The sequence below is a fragment of the Phyllostomus discolor genome, chromosome 3, assembly GCF_004126475.2.
Source record: "Phyllostomus discolor isolate MPI-MPIP mPhyDis1 chromosome 3, mPhyDis1.pri.v3, whole genome shotgun sequence".
NCBI classification, from domain to species: Eukaryota; Metazoa; Chordata; class Mammalia; order Chiroptera; family Phyllostomidae; genus Phyllostomus; species Phyllostomus discolor.
In genome coordinates, this window is record NC_040905.2 from 669,293 (window position 1) to 687,473 (window position 18,181).

An 18,181-nucleotide genomic window follows, 5' to 3' on the forward strand; every position below is an offset into this window, starting at 1 on the left:
GCTCTGTGCGAAGCGGCGCCCGCGCCCCCGTGTCCCGGAGCTGCCGCCGGGTCGGCTCCGTGCGTCTGTGCCGCCGGGGTCTGGGTGCAAGATGGAAACAGTGTTTCTTACCTACAGTTTTGATGGTCAGCAAGTTGAATGGACACTTTAGTTACTGTTTGAATAAAGGTTTTTGACCAAATCCAGAACACGACATGAGAGAGAAGTAACTTCCAGCTCCTTTCCTAGATCTTTAAATGCCGGTCCGGCTCGGCCTCTCAGAGAGCGCTGGCTGGCCGTCGACGTTTACCTTTGATTCCTTGTTAAAATAAGGCAATAATTTGCAAGGTTTTTGTACATATGTGTAAATTCTTCCTATCTTTTTAGATCTCACTATTTTCTGACTGCTTCTGCCACGTACGAGGCCATGTCCATGCATGCTCGATGTGACGTGTGAACTGCCACTACGACTCCACCCGTGTAAAATAGCTATTTATTGAGTTGCCTTTTGAAAGTTGGGTTTACCGTTTTTCCACCTCTCCATTTAAGCGTCTTAACACAGAATTTGTTACTGTTTATTAGAAGAATTGCGTTTGAGAGCACGAAAACGACCGGTTTGCAGTCATGGGAAGAAATAATGATGCCTTTGTTATCAAGTGTTAAGCACAATTCTTATAACAAACTGTGATAAATTCGTTTTGGGTTTTGTTTGTTGTTTTTTGTTGTTGTTGGGTGTTTTTTTTTTCTTTTTGCTGCATTATTTTCACACGAACAAACCAAAAATCCACGAAGAGCAGTTGCAGCGTCGGCCGGCGCGCCTTCAGTGCGCAGAGCCTCGGAGGGGCCGCGGGCGCGGCCGGTGCTGGGACCGTAGCAATACTCCGCCCACCCTGCGGGCGGCGCTGTCCCTCCAAGCGGGCTTCCCCCTCGTCCGGGCTTCCTCTTGTCACGGTCAGCTGCTGGATTTACTTGAAGGATGTACAATACTCTTTAAACAATACTAAAGTGGACACAATTAGGTCAAAGCATCGTGCAATTGTTTCCTTTTAACGTGTAAAATTGAGGGGCACAAATACTCGAGAACGTCAGCTCGGACGGAGCACGGTGATGCCATCAATTTAACCAAAGTCTCTAGCGAGTCTCTCAGCTTTGAATGTAAACTGATGAAGAAACCTGACCGACCACCAAGGAGATGGTTTGCCCCGAGTTTCAAAGCACATTGTCGGCAAGTGGAAATCGAGATAACTTAGGAGAATATTGACATGACTGTGTTTTTTAAAAAGTTCTTAATTTTTTCACTGAAAGGAGGAAACTATTAGTTTTACTGCTAAATGTGGTAGATACCAAAATTCTTAGCTGAAAACAGTGATTCCAGTCGTCCCAGTTGGAAATGAGCGCCCTGAGTGTGAGATTAATTAGCGACAATCAGAACAAGCTTTAGTGTCAGGTGTTCAAGAGGAGGCTGCTCTTGCCGCATTGGTTTTAATATTTGTACATAAACACCGATGTTTTTGAGCATTACTTTGTATTTGTTGTACTTTAATACCTGTACAGCGCCAGAAATAAAAACCTGGGGGTCTTTCTTCGCTTGGCTTGTGTGAATCTTTGCCACAGATTGTGATCTAATGACTCGTCATCTGTAACACGTGGGTAGGCATCAAAACCAATTACTGCTGAATTGGTTTTAGATGTAAATAAGATACTTTTTAAAAAAGATTTTATTTATTTATTTATTTTTAGAGAGAGAGGAAGGGAAGGAGAAAGGGAGAGAAACATCAATGTGTGGTTGCCTCTCACATGGCCCCCACTGGGGGCCTGGCCTACAGCCCAGGGAATTGCCCTCCCTGGGAATTGAACTAGCGACCCTTTGGTTCGCAGCCGGTGCTCAATCCACTGAGCCAAACCAGTCAGGGCAGATGCAGTAAATAAGGTACTTGATAGGCAAGGAATAGAGCTGGTAGATACAGCGTTTCCTGTAAGTTGATTGTAACTTTCCGCTCACGGAAACACTGTAGGCATCCCAAAGTGGGGACCGTGTGTCGGTTTAACTCAGGAAGTGCTTAGCGAACCTCCTGTGTTTTCCAGGCCGCTGGAGGCACCTGTGTCCTTCAGGAAGGCGTGATACCAAAGTCGGGTCACATTATTATTTGACGACATGTTTATGATAAATCAGTCGTCTTTATACTGTTCACAGTTCAGTAGACTCTGGAGGTGTCTTCCCCAAGTGTCCGTCTTCCAGACTGAAGTTCTTCAGCCTAAGCTCACAAGTCTGTGCCCGCAGTTCGCTCGCTCGGACCAGAGCTCTCGCTGCACACAGCGCACACCTAACGGGCTGTGGCCGGAGCGTGCATCACGTGCAGATTCTGTGTTGGACGGAGCAAGGGAGGAGGAGCTCGAGACCCGACCCCTGTTTTCATTCCTTGTCGGAAACCACGTTCCTCCCCGCGCAGACCCCCAGGAGCCCAGGTGTGCGTGCAGGGCTCCGGGGGTGCCCTCGGCAGGGCGGGGAGCGGGGTGGGCTTCCGGAGGCGGCCGGGTGCCAGGGAGGGCTGCACAGGCCTCAGGCTTCCCCGGGAAGGCGCAGAGTGGCCCCGTGACGGCAGGACCCTACCCACTCGGGCCTGCTGCTGCTCCGACGTCGCCAAGGCTGGGTGGCACTTGTGAGCAGGGTGTTTTCATCACCGTCACTTTTCATTAAACTGATCCCTCGGGCAGGGCACGGCTCACGCTTAACACCATCCAGGCAAGTGCCCCCTGGGCCTCCCCCCAGTTCTGTGTCTGCTGGGGTCCTCAGGGCACTGAACTCATGGTCCTGGGCGGCAGTGCGTCCGTTTTTCTGGGTGGGACTTGCGGGCCCACGCTGGAGAGGCGCGGCTGCCCCACGCTGCTTGGCCTCGAGGGGCCTGGCAGCCCGGACGGACGGGGAGGAGCCAAGACGGCCCCCGGGGTCCCGGGTGCAGGGAGTCCTCCACGAGCGAGCGTTTCACAAGCACGTTGGCAGAGAGACTGGCCGTTTTTCACCTAAAACATTGTTTTCGTGAGAAAAAGAGGTGGTTCTGCTTTTAAAAATAATTGTCTTAGCCCTCACCCGAGGATATGCTTGCTGATTTTAGGGAAAAGGCGGCAGGGAGAAAAACACTGATGTGAGAGCGAAACGTCACTCAGTTGCCTGCCATACGCGCCCCAACGGGGGACCGAACCCGAAATTTTCTGGTGTACAGGGCGATGCTCCCCCCAAAATGAGCCACCCACCCAGCCAGGGCAAAGGGCTAATCTTCTTTAAATGCCAGTAACGCCACGTTCTCGGGGCACAGTCGCTGCCCTGCGTAAGCTCTTCACGCCCTGTGCGCGTCTTCGGGGCAGGACCTGCGTTTCGGTCTTGGCCTCCCTCCCCAGCGCCTCTCACGGGGCGGGGACGTCTTCAGTGAGTGAGTGAGGACACGGTGCTACCCTTAAGTCGGTGGTGACTTTTCCCTACTTCTTTAAAATAAAGCTTTTAAAAGTGAAGAGAACAGTATAAAGAGCCCAGATAGAAAATGAACATTTACCATATTTGACCTCTGTAATATGCGTGTTTTCTGGACCATAGCTAAAGTCGTTGACATGGTAACGCTTCACTCCCACACACTTCGGCACGCCCACTCAGGGCGCCCACGGGAGCCCGTGTCCGGGTTCTGGCCTAGATCCGGGTACCAGGCTCGGCTCCGCAAGGGGACGGGCCTTTTCATGGGGTGGGTGCCCCTGGTGTCACAGGGTCTCGGGGGCACACGAGTCTGAGAAGAAGGAGGAGGGCGTCTCGTGGCTGTTTGTGTCTGCACGTGTCAGTGCCCGGGAGAAAGGAGGAGGCGGGACAGGGACACTCCGGTGGGTGGCCGCCGGGAACTCAAGTTTCAGCAGGGGTGGCAGGCGAGGTGACGGGGGCATGAGCTCCATGGCGACTGGGAAGAACGGCGGGCAAGGGGCTGCACACGTGTGTCCTGCGGCAGGTGGGGCACAGCCCGTGTGTGTGTGTGTGTGTGTGTGCATGGGTGTGCGAAGGGTGCAGCCCCTACCCAGCACCAGAGGGGCACGCAGGACCTCCAGCAGACGCAGGGCAAGAGCGGACTTCGTGCCTCTGCGAGAACTGTGGCTGGTGACCTGCTCTGGCGGGAGCAGGAGGTGACCAAAACCACAACAGGCTGAGGGGCGCTGCCGGGGGAGCAGGGGAGGGTGAGCGTGAGGCCACGCGGGCTCCGTGCCGGGTGTGAGGGCCCGGGAAGGAGCAGCGCGCTCGGCCTGGTCCGCGGTGGGGGCGGAGCTGGACGCGGGGAGCCTGGCTGACGGAGAGCAGAGCAGCGACCACTGACAGAGCCCGCTGGAAAAGGTGGCCTCGGGCCCAAGGGGGCTCGCTCATCCTCTGTGAGTGAGGATGGGCGGGCCTGGCCACAGGCTGCCCCAGGACTTGCCGAGTCCACAGAGGAGGGCCTGGGCGGGGGACCCAGGGGGCAGTTCCCCAGGGACCACCACCGAAAGTCAGCCCTCCTCTGCGGGTGCAGCGACGGCGCAGGCATCCCTGACGCAGCCCCCCCGGGGCGGCACGGGAAAGGGCTGGGTGTCCCCGCCGCCGCTGGCTGTGCCGACGCCCCTGCCGAGCGACCTCCCGTGTGCGGCTGTAAACTCGGGGTGTGTGACAAGTGTCCGAGTGACGCAGAGAAAGGAGTGTGACGGCCCCTCCCCCAGTTCCTCCCTCAGCCAGCTAAAGCAGTCTTCAGTTTTCAGACACACACCTACGCAGGCAAACTCCAGCTAATTCACCGCAACACACACGGTTGGCTTCATTCTGTACAAATAAAGTTTTTATAGGAGTTCACGCACATCGACACTAAAAGAACTGCTGGAGACGCGGCTGAAATTTTATAAAGCACCACAGAGATACATTAAATAAATGACAGAAACATTGAAGCTATAAGTTCGGGCAGTAGGCTTTAATTTAATAAGCTGCGGTGTATTTAGGTGAGAATGAAATAAAACTAGAATTGCCTTGGAAATTTGACACTGTAATGCAGCAAACAGCTTTTATCGTGGACTTGAAACATAAACAAAATATCAATAGAGATAAAAAGTCCCCACTCCGATCAGCTCTCAGCACTGCGCTCTGCAGGTGGGGCTCAGGGAGAACTACCAGAAACGCCGACACCAACTCGGGGGCTGAGCGGGAGACCTGGTCTCCCCTCCGGAGCGTCAGCCGACGACCGTGTAGTAGTTGGAGAGAAGCTCCTCTCCCTGCCCGATGTCCCTCAGCGCGACCAGGACCACACACCGCAGGGGGCTGCGGACGAGAGCACACGCACGTTACCGGGAGGAGCACGCACCAGCACGTGAGTGCGCTCGGCCGCTGCGGGCTTCGTCCATGTCACGCTAGTCGCGTCCCCCACTGCCCCCTTCGCTCCTGCACGTGACGTCCACACGAGGAAGTCGCTCTGGCCCCGAGAGAGGGCATTCAGAAGTGGACCGTGTCTGCGCCGTACGGTGTAGAAAGACCGCAGAGGGGCAGGCGCACACAGCCGGCCACGTTCTGTGTGCAGGCCCTGAGACCGGTGCTACAGAAAGCACATTAAAGCGACACCCACTGCAGTCTAGCACTCACAACTACCGGGTGTCTTCGAATTCTGCAGAGCCGGAAACCTTGCTCAGAATTAACTGGATTAGAAGGACCCTCCCTGGACACGACAGGACGTGTCGTCCTCCTCCACGTGCCCGCTCACTGAGCGTCTCCCGGGCCCGCAGGATGGCACTGCCACTGCGCCCCAGCACCCACCGAGGCAAGCCTGGTTGTCGCGTGCACACACACACAGAGCAGCCACCCGGGCTCACGTGCAGGGAGCGGCCTGTGTTTCAAAAAGCCTGGCTTCTAAAGGACAGCTGTCGAGGGCCCCTCGCACCTCCCGACGGAGTCTGCTGGCGAGCGGCAGCTCGGTGAGACGTGTGAAGGGGGCACCCCCGACAGCACCGTGGATGCACAACTCCCCGGACACTCGTCAAAAGTTGTTAACTGAGTACTCTCGGCACGCTACACCGAAAATCAGCATTACAGGAAACACGTTAATCTCGAATATTTCTTTTTTCCCTGTTTTTTAAATTGCATCTTATTCCGTGATTTAAGTGTGTCTGGCAGACTCTTGTTCCTCACGAGTCTCAGGCCTCACAGTGGAACGGCGGCAGCGGCCGTGTGGGGATCAGGCGCTCGCTCCCGTTGGGTGGGGTGTGTGGCCCGTGCAGTGACTGGGGGGGGAGGGGACTCTGAAGAACTCGTAGGTAGGAAAGGCCAACATAGAAACCTAACTTGCAATTTTCCCCTGAAAAACCTCACCCCGAATCTTACAGAAGATTCTTTTAGACAGAAGCCTGTGTTTCAAGCGCACCCCGAGCCGAGCCGGGCCGAGCTCTCCGAGGAGACGCACCTGGGCTGGCCGCAGCCATAGGCGACATTCGGGAGGTACTGCTTCAGCTCCACCGGGAAGGCCGTGGGCACGTCCAGCTCCTGGTAGCAGACGTTGGCGGCCCTTTCTGGGGACAAGCACAGCGTGTAGAAGCCGAGCACGCACAGTGCAGGTGCACGGAAAACGGTGCCGAATCGTGACGCTGCACACACGGATTTCCCTGAGATCAGAGCGTGCTCAGAGTAGGCTTTGCACATACAAAACATTACGTGTGTGTGTGTGTGTGTTAAAAAAAGATTCACTCATTTTTAGACAGGGGAAGGGAGGGAGAAAGAGGGGGAGAGAAACATCATGTGTGGTTGCCTGTCAGAGGCCCCCCCACCTGAGGGCCTGGCCACAACCCAGGCACGGGCCCCAACCGGAAATGAGCCAGCGACCCTTTTGGCTCGCAGGCCAGCGCTCAGTCCACTGAGCCACACCAGACAGGGCTATCTGTGCCTTTAAATCCACTTTTTGAAGATCAGGAAACAGGCTCAAGAGGATGGAGGGTAAGTAGAAAAGTCAGGCCCTCGAGTTTCTGCCTCCCAAACGCCCAAGCCCGCGCCACACACAGCCAGACTGTCGAACTCACGCCCCCGGGGAGTGCAGCCCCAGGAAGGTAAGCGGCCCACAGGCTGAGCGCAGCGAGGGGCAGCCGGCCCCGTGGCTCGGCTAAAAGGCCATATTGAGGTACAGACCACGGCACGTCACCTCTGAGGGAACCATGAAAACACGATGACAGCAGTGATCACAAGGGCAGTTACCAACTGCACGCATTTGCTGCAAAACCAGACCAGTGAACTGAGCAACCCCAATGAGTGCTATCCGCTTCCCCCATTTCTGTCTTTGCTACTTGCCCCAAAGGGTTACAGTTCCAAACTGCTGAGATGTTCAACTCTGTATTCCGGACACCAGGCGCCCAGGACAGACAGATCTACAGAGCGGAAAGCAGATTGGTGGTTGCCTGACACTGGGAGGTTCAGGAAGAAATGGGAATCGGCTTCTATAACAGAACGTGGACTGCGGTGATGGTTGAACAACTCTGTGAATGATACACTTTACATGGGTGAGTTGTCTGGTATGTGCATTGTATCAATATAGCAGTAAAAAACCCAAGTTGGGATCTAGGAACTGTGATTTGGATCAGGAGACATAGATGAGAAAGGGGACAGAACAAAAACAAGCCGTGGAGGTTAAGGGTCAGATGGCGCCCCGTCACACAGCCTCCCCGTCACTCGGCCGCCCTCGGTCGGCCCCCCCGCCCCAGGAGGCAACTCACCAGGAGGCGACTCACCGTTGGAACAGTTGTTGACGTACTGCCCCACCGCCAGCGGATTCTGCGCATCCGCCGTCAGCCAGGTGCAGTCGCTTGTCTGCAGCGGGCCGAGGCGGTCCCTTCCCGTGCAAGATCTGAAACAGGTGGAGGCACTGGCCAGGGGAGTCTTCCTCTGGGCCTTGGAGTTCAGCAACACAAAATCAGGCTACACCTGGAAGGGGGCCGTTTCTCCCGAAGAGACTCCGGTCTCATCCACGGGGCAGCTAGGGCCACGGTCACAGTCCCCGTGCCGCGGGCGTGCCTCCTGTGATCAAACCCGCGCTCGGGCACCGGCTCACCTGTACACGACTCTTGATATTCCTCTGTTATTCCCATCAATGAGTATGCCGTCCAAGCATCTGAAAATGAATGGGTTCCCAATAGACTGGAAGAAGATTGGCTCGTATTTCTGATACACTGTACCTATTATACAACGAGATAAAGACGTAACAGCAGCATGTAAAAATCACAAACACTGTATAAGGACCTTTCTCTGGGACATAAACGCAACATGCACGAATTTAACTTCTCGGCTTTTTTAATCTCTTGCGTCCAATCTAGACCATCACGTTGTCTTCGGCTCTTTCCTTCCTTTCAAGGTGCCCGAGAGCAAGCGGAGCCCAGGGCCCACGTGCCCGCACGGCTGAAGAAATCGACTTGGTTGGCAGAAACGCAAACACGCTTCAGGCTCGGTTCTACAGAGTTGTGGGGCGTGTGTCGGTGTGTCTGAGTGAAGTGTGACCTGGCATCTGTCAGAGTGTCACTCGGGACATGTTTGTGCGAGCGGCCGGTTGAACACCGCAGGCGTGGGTGGGAAGACAGGAGTCTGCACTCGGCCCTGGCCACTCTCATGGGCCGCAGCAGCGGGGAGAAGGCTACACATGTGGTGTGCCTCTTAGGTTCCAGGTGCGTTACCTGTCCTGTGCATTTTAACGTGAATTTGTTGCTGGCTTGTTCTGTGTAGTCTTTACAGAGTTAACTGTACAGGAAGAAGCCGAGACGCCCTCGCTTAGGGATGAGAATTAGAAAATCTTGGAAGGACTTTTTGGAAACATAGTTCTATTTGACTTAAACACACACATATATTTTCCATTATACCAAATGATATGTTTAACAAGTGACATATTTGAGCATTTAGTTAATGATTTTGTGCAAAGAGGCTGCTTTACTTTCCAAGTGTAGCAATGGCAGGAATGTCTTTATTTGGTGCCTCATGGGATTAAATTCCACCTCTCCTGTTTTAACCCATATCATTTTTAGCTTTAGTTATCAATTATCTAAGCCAAAGTGATTTATTCTCTAGTGCTTTCTGGGTATTAAGTCTGATCAAAAAGGGCCGTACCTTGTTTTCCTAAATTTAAACATCCACGAGAAACATTTCCTTGAAAGAAAAACATGCATCTATCCCAACAAATACTTATGAGTACTTTCTAACACATAAGACAATCTACAAACAGTTAATGTCCAAATCAGGATTTAAAAATCCGTGGACGACTGAGTTTCCAGTTCGACTCCTTACTCTGTGGATCACAAGGCCAGGTGTTTTGTTTTTGTTGCTTTGAACTTATATAACAAACTCTCGTACTAATGGGGCCATTACCAGGGTACATGGATACAACTGTGCCCTTTGGTGCCGATCCTCTGGAAACAAAGACCCCTCTTCCGGCAGAGACCAAGGAGCTGGTTGTGCAGGCAACACTGAAACCCAGCGTCTCGTACAGAATTTCTTCTGGTTTAACGATGTGACTCCCGTGATGTCTGTATTCAGGCGGGCTCCCCCTTGGATGCCGGACTGACAGGAGGTCGTGATATTGTGATTGAACAGGCTCTGGCAGCACAGTCAGGACGTCTGATTGTTTATAGAAATCGTTGATGAACAGAGCCCGGAAGAGTCTCAGTAATGTTTCTAGGACGTATTCATCGGAGATAATTTTGTCTTTCAGTTCCACTGGAACATACCGGAGGGTCCTGAAAATGGGAAAGATTTCTATTCACTACCCTTCAGTGTTAAAAAGCCAGCCTGTCTTGATGCCTTCTGGGTTACTGGCCTTCAGGGAGGTTATTCTCACGTGTCTGAAGGGCGGGAAACTCTCAGAGAAAAGTAGTTTGGGGCAGCGTTACCCAACTTCCAACAATACCTACCCCAGTGTACAACGGCCAAGATTTATGGAAAGGCCCCGTGTGTGCCAAAGGTGGTTGGGGCCTTACGTTCCTTGTATCTCCCCTTTCCAGACGGGGAAACGGGAGCAGGAAGATGTTAGACACTTGCCCCAGGTCCTAACGTTAGTAAGGGGCGGGGGTGCGGTGGGGGGGAGAGGGGCGGAGGCAGCAGCGCCCACGGCCACCCGGGAGTGTCGCCGTAGGAACCCGCACGTGCGCTGGGCTCTCTCTAGGCGTGTGGTTGCAAACACAGATTTAAGGGAACGTCACACAGGTTGCCACATTCTCCTCCGGGAGTACTTCCGTAATGGCTGCATCAATTTCATTTCCGCAGAAGAAAGTTAACGGCGGCGCGTCTGGACGCTCTTTGGTTGTCGACTGCTTCCGTGCGCCTCGCCCGGCGGTGCCCAGCACCAGCTCGCCCCTTGCGGCAGCCGGCGTCGCCAGCCCCCAGGCCACCCGCTCTCCAGGCGCCGGCTCCGTACTCTGCATCCCGCACTCCCACCGTTTCCCGGTCCTCGTCCTCTTCCCCCGAGCGGTTACCCGCGCCGCCCCGCCCCGCCCCGCCGGGCTGGGGGGCTTCCACGGTGAAGACCAAACCCGCCCCGGCTTTCCCAAGGAACCCCAGGCTCCTGACTCTGCGTCGGCGGAGCGGAGGCTGCGCGCCCCCTGCTTTCTCCAACGTGGCTCCGGTTCACTCGGACAGGCAGCCCGCCAGCGCGGAGGAGCGAAGGGACCCCACGCGCGCTGCCCGCGGGCGACCCCGCAGGGGACGCCGGCCTGTCAGCGCGGGGTACGACGGGAAAAAGGCCCCAGGCCCCGCCCACCTGAAGCTCCACGCCCCGGTCGGGCCCCCGAGCCTCCTCCGACAGCCGCAGCCCCCGCCGCGGCCCCGCCCACCTCCAGCCCCGCCCACCTCCAGCCCCACCCACCACACGCTCGCCGCGCCGGGCCCTCCGGCCGCAGGAAGCCCCGCCCACCCCAGGCCGGGCCCGCGCTGCCCCGCCCACCCAGCCCCGCCGGTCCAGGGCTCCGCCCACCGCGACCTCGCGGCGTCAGGCCCCTCGGCCGCCGGAAGCTCCGCCCGCTCGAGGCTGCTGCCCCGCCGCGGGCCCGCCCGTGTCCCGTCCCGCGGCCGCGGTGGCGCGTCCCCTCGCCGAGGGAGGGAGCCCGGAGCGGCCGCCTCGTCCCCTCACCTGGGGTTGCGGCCTAAGTTCAGCGCGATCCAAGGTACGAAGCGGTACTTGTAGCGGCGCCACCACTTCCCCAGGCCCTGCAGCAGAGCGCCCGGCATGGCGGCCCGGCCGCGCCGGGAGACGGCCCGCCCCGGCGGGGAGGGGCGGGGGCGCGCCCGGCCCCGCCCTCGGCGCCGCGCCGCGCCCGCGCGGGGCCCCGGCGGCCGGCGCTGTGGCCGCCACCGGCTCACCAGGGATGCGGAGCGGGAGGAGCCCGGGCCCGGTTCCCGCTCTCGTTTGGCCTCCCTACCCTCCCCCCAGCCGCCCAGCTCTCAGCCCCGTGGGAACCGCGGGCCCGCCTGGCCTCCGCGCGGAGTCGGGCGCCCGCAGCCAAGTCCAAGGGGGCCAGCCGCACCCGGTGCCATGCAGGCAGGGCAGGTGGCCGTGGCGCGTGTATTCCGTTCCAGACTGGAAGGAAGGAAAACACGCCGCCCAAGTCCACTTCATTGTGACGCCGCGGAGCGTGCTGCCTGGCGCCCGGGCCCGGCTGCAGGCTACCTGGTTTCCCGGGCCGGGTCTTCAGTGCCCGCGAAAGAAGGGACTTTATGGTCTCTGCACCCAAGGGGAACCGGAAGGCACGAGTTGAAGCCTTACCATAGTTGCATACTACTCCTAACAATAAAAAAACGTTTGTATGCACAGCCAGTGCCGTTTTATTTTTAATATGTACCATGCAGTGTAATCCAGGACAAAGCACTTTTTGCCTAGACCGTATTTCTTTATTTCCTGAGCTATAACTGACATGTAACATGATACCCGTTTCAGACATAAAACGTCGCATTCAAAATGACTGAGCGAGTGGAGCAACGAGTCTGCATCAAATTTTGCGTTAAGCTCGAACACTCGTCCGCGGAGACTGTTCGGATCATTCAGAAGGTTTTCGGGGACGACGCGATGAGCGCAGCGCAAATAAAAGTGTGGCACAAACGCTTCAAAGACGGTCGAGAATCCGTGGAGAGCGACCCGCGTTCTGGAAGGCCTGCCACCAGCCGGACCCCTGAGAACGTGGAGCGTGTGCGGGCTGCCGTCAGCCAAGGCCGGCGACGGACGGTGCGGGAACTGGAAGCTGACCTGGGGATTCCCAAAACTACCGTGTCCCAGATTTTGACACAGGATCTTGGCCTGAAACGTGTCACAGGGAAATTCATCCCTCAGCTTCTGCTGCCAGAGCAGAAGGAACGCCGTGCCGCAGTTGCTAGTGACTTGGTTCAAACCACTAGCAAGGAGCCCGATTTCCTCAAGAAGGTCGTAACCGGAGATGAATCCTCGGTCTGCACCTGTGACCCAGAAACAAAGACCCAGTCACCCCAATGGAAGGCACCCGGTGCCCCACGCCTGAAGAAGGCACGGCAAGGCCGCAAGCTCAAGAGCATGTTAACTGTTTTTTGACTGGGAAGGTGTTGCCCATCAGGACTGTGCCCCTCCAGGCCAAACAGGTAACACGGTGCGCTACCTCAACGTTCCTCCTCGGTGGGGAGAGGCAACATGGTGAAAACAGCCGCAGCTGTGGGCGACTGCTGATTGGCAGCCTCACCAGGACAACACGGCCGCTCATGCATCACGTCTGGTGCAGAGGTTCTTGGGGGAACATCAGATCACCCAGGTGACTCAGGCCCCTACAGCCCAGATGTGGCGCCCTGAGACTTCTGGCTTCTCCCAAAACTTAAATGACCTTTGAAAAGGGAGAGATTTCAGACCATCGATGAGATTCAGGAAAATACAACGGGGCAGCTGATGGCGATTGGGCCCCAGGTGTCTGCTTGGAAGGGGACTGAGGTGTCACTGTCTTCTGCACAGCATTCCTCGTGTCTTGTATCTTCCTCAGTAAATTTAACTCTAGTTACCACCTGTCGTCACACGTAGCTGCACGTTTCCTTGTGTTGAGGATGTTAAAAGATTGATTCTCTTTCAGCAACTTTGAAATGTGCAGTCCAGCATTATTGACTAGAGAGGCTGGCGCAGACCTGTGGGTGATTTCCAGCATGAAGGCCCAGGGCGGTGGGCGCTGAGCCTGCAGGTGGGAGGCGGCCTGTGGCGGGCGGGGTGCATCCAGCCGTGGCCTGGCGGGCGGACAGAGGACCCAGCCCCAGAAAAACGGGGGCTACATTCCTCAGCTCCTGGGTGTGAAACAGGTAGGATAAAGCGGTCCCCGGAATTGCTCCGTCGGATTCAGCGTGTCAGGCCTATGGAACTACGGCAACGTCCACAGGCAGCTAGGAAACCGTGGCCAGGAGCTGCCCCGGCTTTTCAGTTTGGTCTTCTGCTCTCAAGCCCAGCCGCCGACAGAGACGAGCCCAGGACCTGGTGGGGAAGGTCCCTTCCATCAGCCCATAATGAGCACCACACGCCCCCAGACTGCTTTGTTCACCCATCCATTCTGGAACAGCGGTGCACCAGCAAAGCCTGCTAACCGACCTCCCGATTGGCTAGCCCCGGCAGCTCCCAGGTTCCGGAGCCATAGAGTCCCTCAGCCCCACCTCCAGGGTGCAGGCCCTGGGTCCCTCTCAGCGTTCCTGCCCTGTGCAGAGTCCCAGTGTATCCGCCTGTACTTTTGCCGTCATCCCGGGTCCAAATTATTTTGTATCAGGAGACAAGAACCCAAACTCATTGTGACAGCTTCTCAGTGACCTCTGAGGAGACCTTCATCTGAGCAGAGTTTGCGGGAAGTGGTGGGGGTTGGAGGAGGCAAGCTGTGCAACAGCCCGGAGCGCACCCTGGCCTGCGGCTTAGTTGCTTGGAGTGTGGTCCCGAACACCAAAAAGTTGCGGGTTCAATCCCTGGTCGGGGTGTGTGTGGGGGGCAGCCAATCAATGTTTCTCTCAAACCAATAAACATGTTTTGTTTTGCTTTTTAGTAAATGAAACAGCCCCGAGTGGGTCAGCCACCTTGCAGGGAGAGTGGGGGCACTGCTGAGGAGTGAGGCCCAGTGTCCACCCGGGCTAGAAGAAGGGGTTTCTTCCCGCCCGCCTGCGGGAGGAGAGAGCGAGGGGTGGGTGGGTGCGGGGGGACTGGCTGCTGTGCGGCAGGCGATGGAACCCGGCCTCACGCATGCCCCCGATGCGCCTTTATGGGGACAGTCAGTAGACGACGTGGCGCTCTGGTGCTCTCTGTCCAAGAGAGAAGTTCTTCCGACTGGAAGCGGGGGGACAGGCTCACTTTGCGTGGGTCAGGGATAGATTTGCAGCCCCTCTTCCGTGTTCCCAGAGGATTCACGTGTGTGTGTGCATGTGTGTGTAGGGGAAAGTCGGGTAGGAAGGAGGGGCATTTCAATAGTACAGTGTCTAGTGTGGGCAAGATAACTGACAAATCTTCATTCACTGGTAACTGCTCAGCTTCAAAAGATTCTAGTCGAGTTGAGAAAACATGCTTGAGGAACATTCAGTACTCAGAGGGAGCTGCCGGAGCTAAGGAGCATGTCAGACGACTAGGAGGGAGAGGTGGAAGGACGGGGTAGGGGGTGGAGCCGGGACCCCGGAGGTCGGAGCTGGTTGCACGCCGGAGCCCAGGCGCCCTTCGTCTGCATCCGCTCCCGTTCCCTCTCGGGGTGCAGTGGCCCGTGACGGAACAGCTGAATATGGCAGCAGAGAGGAAAATCCAGCTGTCTTGCATTAGCCGGAAATAAAATAGATTTGCAAAAATATAAAAAAAGGCCATTTTTCTCACTGTTGGGAGATTTAGCTACTTTTTATAAGATGTCCCTGCCAACATGCACAAGACTTTTAAATTGTTATTTCAATACATTAGTAAGCACGCATGTAAAACCAATGTTTTACGACGACACAGTAGATGTCAGAGCCGTGACCCACAGACACACAAGGCCCCGGGGTGCTCAGAGACTGTCACAGGTGTCGCGGGTGCAGCGGCACGCCTGCTGGGCGAGGCACCCGTGCGTGAGGCGCTGCTCTGAGAAGGACAGTGCGTGGCAAAGCCTCTGACCGGGCGTTGCGGTGAGTCCGGCTCCACGGATCAGTGTGCTGATGCTGAAGACGGCAGACACCACGTGTTTCGGGCGGTTTTGTGCTGCAGGGCGGAGGGTGTTGCGTGGAAGGAAGCCAGCGGTGCTTTCTGCTGGCCTCCCTCGGAAGGGGCCGAGGCTGCGTCCTCCAGCCACGTGACGTCTGTACTGTGGGAGACGTTTGTGGTGACTACGCAAGTCCAGTGGGACTGGGACAGGAACTGGGCCGTCCAGCTGCTGCGTGGTACACGGGCCCGTGGCAGCTGTGGGCCTCGGCCGGCAGTTCCTCTGCCGTCGGCTCTCGGCTGCTTCTCCGACCGCACCCGGGCCGGACGTCTGAGAGCCACTGGCGCCGGCCGAGGTGCGGGGGCCAGAGGACGGGCGGTCTGATCAGAGCGGACCCTGCATTAGAGACCACGGGGACTCAAGTTCCTGGGCAGAGCAAGGCCGGGTCCCTGGGAAACGATGGAATTTGAGGGAAACTTGGGACAGGTAGTCACGGCATGTTCTTCAGCAGAGTGGGAGCGTGTAGAAATTGTTTGGCAAGCTCAGAGGAACGGCGGTTGGCAGGATGGGTGGGGCGGGCGGGGGGTGGTCTTGAGAGCAGGGGACAGGGAAGGAGCTGTCACCCGCGCTCACGCAGCCTGTCCTGGGCTGGGACCGTCGGGGGTGGGAGGACAGAAGTGTCCCGTGTGCATGCCCCCGTCACGTCTAGGTTTTAGCTTGGGAAAACAGAAGTCCCTGACTGCCCTGAGATTTGTCACTTTCCCGAGAGGGGCAGGGGTGACCACTTTGATTCTGAGAAGGGCGGAGGTCAAGTCTGCCCTTCCGGTGCTTGGCCGAGGGGACAGGCTGCGGAGACCCACCCCTAAGGAGAGAACAGTCTCCCTCTGCTGCCCTCTGCTGGACGTTGTCACAGTCTGCGTCCCTGCCCGGTGAGGTCAGCGTCCAGACGCTCACAGGCAGGGAAAGCAAAGCAAAACAAAACAGAAAAGGAAATCAAGCTAAGATGCAAAGAGAAATTAAGCCAAACCAAAACAGATACAAACTTAAACATATTTTCCCAACTTTTTACTTGGAAAATTTCTGGCCAACAGAAAAATGCAGCGAACAACCATTCTCTTCCATGGAGGGCCACCAATTGTTACCCTTTTCCACGTGTGCTTTCCTCCCATTTCTTCGGACAAGTGCCCAGGAGTGCACCTGCGGGGTTGGCGGCAGCCCTGTCTGACCCCGAGGGCCCCCCGGACTGGTTCCCACGGCGGCTGCCTAGCCCACACTCCCGCCGCCAGGGCGCGGGTCCCCTTCCTCAGCACCCTCGCCAGCACTGTGCCGCGTTGGCTTTGTGATGGCGGCCGTCTGACGGGCGGGAGGTGGTGTCTCACCGGGGTTGCAGGTTGCATTTTCCCGACGATGAGTGAGTGACGTTGAGCTTCGTTTCATGTGTTGGTCGGCCATCTGCTTATCATTACAGAAATGCCTATTCAAGTCTTCTGCCCATTTCTGAATAGGATTGTTTGGGGGTTGGTTTTTTTTTTTTTTTTTTTAGCATTTCTTATACATTTTAGATATTAACCCTTTATCAGCTATGTCTTCACCCATTCAGTTGGTTGTCTTTTTTATTTTATTAGTGGGTTGTGTTTTGTTTTGGGTTTTTTTTTTTGCTATGCAGGAGCTTTTTAGTTTGATGTAGTCCCATTTGGTTATTTTTTCCTTTTGTTGCCCTTTCCTGAGGAGACATATCCAAAAAGGTATTGCTAAGACCAATCTCAAAGGTTTATGCCTACCAACAGATTGGACAATCTAGATGAAATGGATACATTCCTAGAAATGTACAATCTTCCCAAACTGAATCAGGACAAATAAGAAACCTGAATAGACCGATTACAAATAATGAAACTGAAGCAGTAATCAAAAAACTTCCAACAAACAAAAGTCCTGGACTGGGTGGCTTCACAGGTGAATTTTCTCAAATATTCGAAGAACTAACCCCTATGCTGCTCAAACTATTCCAAAAAATTCAAGAGGAGGGAAGACTCCCAAGTTCTTATGAGGCCAGCATTCTCCTAATTGAAAACCAGGTAAGGACAGTACAAAGAAAGGAAATTACAGGCCAGTATCCCTGATGAACAGATGCTAAAGTCCTCAATGAAATATTAGGAAACCAAATCCAGCAGTACATTAAAAAGATCATACATGGCCCTGGCTGGTGTGGCTCAGTGGATTGAGTGCCGGCCTACAAACCGAGAGGTTGCATGTTCGATTCCCAGTCAGGGCGCATGCCTAGGTTGTGGGCCAGGTCCCCAGTGGGGGGCATACACATTGTGTTTCTCTCCCTCTCCCTTCCCCTTTCTCCAAAGGGGATAAATACAATCCTTAAAAAAAATAAAAATAAGAAGATCATACACCATGATCAAGTGGGCATTATTCTGGGGGTGCAAGCTTGGTACACCATCTGCATATCAATGAAGGTAATATACCACGTAAACGAAACAAAGGATAAAACCCATGTGAGCATATCAGTAGATACAGAAAAGGCATTTGATAAGATCCAGCACCCACTTGTGATCAAAAGTCCCAGCGAAGTGGCAATACAGGGCACATACGTGAACATAACAAAGGCCACGTGTGACAGACCCACAGCGAACCTCAAACTCAACGGGCAAGAACTACCAGGTTCCCCTTAGGATCGGGAACAAGACAGGGAGGTCACTTTCACCTCTCCCATTCACGTAGCGCTGGGGTCCTGGCCACAGCGATCAGACGAGAGGAGATAAAGGACATCCGAATTGGAAAGGAGGAAGTGAAACTGTCATTGTTTGCAGATGAGAGCCCTAAAGATCTCACACACACACACAAAAAAAACCCCTACTAGAACTGATAAATAAATTTAGTAAAGTAGCAAGATACAAAACAAAAATCCAGAAATCAGTTGCATTTTTATGTACTAATAATGCACTAACAGAAAGCAAAACTAAGAAAATGATCCCATTTACAGCTACATGAAAATAACTAACTAACTAACTAACATACTGCCCTGACCGTTGTGGCGCAGCTGGCTGGGGGCGCTGTCTCACAA

The 18,181-nt window shown here is 55.3% G+C and overlaps 2 protein-coding genes across 3 annotated transcripts; one reads left to right on the top strand and one right to left on the bottom strand.

Annotated features, from left to right (window-relative positions):
- Positions 1-4,924: 4,924 nt before the first annotated feature.
- SETD9 (SET domain containing 9) lies at positions 4,925-11,256 on the bottom strand. 2 transcript variants are annotated; one of them, XM_028530432.2, is made up of 6 exons: positions 11,109-11,256; positions 9,353-9,720; positions 8,052-8,175; positions 7,732-7,847; positions 6,420-6,525; positions 4,925-5,287 (listed from the first exon to the last, which is right to left on the bottom strand). In XM_028530432.2, exons 1-6 carry the CDS (start codon positions 11,204-11,206, stop codon positions 5,200-5,202), a joined length of 900 nt encoding a protein of 299 aa, XP_028386233.1. In that variant the 5' UTR covers positions 11,207-11,256; the 3' UTR covers positions 4,925-5,199. The 2 variants fall into 2 exon arrangements, with proteins under 2 accessions (XP_028386233.1, XP_035876042.1); XM_036020149.1 differs by lacking the exon at positions 4,925-5,287 and having other exon boundaries at positions 6,424-6,521; positions 11,109-11,255.
- Positions 10,963-12,794, top strand: LOC118499402 (protein GVQW3-like). The gene is made up of 2 exons (XM_036020150.1): positions 10,963-11,142; positions 11,913-12,794. Exon 2 carries the CDS (start codon positions 11,934-11,936, stop codon positions 12,534-12,536), a length of 603 nt encoding a protein of 200 aa, XP_035876043.1. The 5' UTR covers positions 10,963-11,142; positions 11,913-11,933; the 3' UTR covers positions 12,537-12,794.
- Positions 12,795-18,181: the final 5,387 nt, after the last annotated feature.

What these genes read in the sequence shown, in the direction of transcription:
- SETD9 (XM_028530432.2), bottom strand. Translation starts at nt 11,206, where the DNA reads ATGCCGGGCGCTCTGCTGCAGGGCCTGGGGAAGTGGTGGCGCCGCTAC. An exon ending in AACTTAGGCCGCAACCCCAG is followed by an intron (nt 9,721 to 11,108) that starts GTGAGGGGACGA and finishes TCCCATTTTCAG; the next exon opens with GACCCTCCGGTATGTTCCAG. An exon ending in ATATCAAGAGTCGTGTACAG is followed by an intron (nt 7,848 to 8,051) that starts GTGAGCCGGTGC and finishes CACCTGTTTCAG; the next exon opens with ATCTTGCACGGGAAGGGACC.
- LOC118499402 (XM_036020150.1), top strand. Translation starts at nt 11,934, where the DNA reads ATGACTGAGCGAGTGGAGCAACGAGTCTGCATCAAATTTTGCGTTAAG.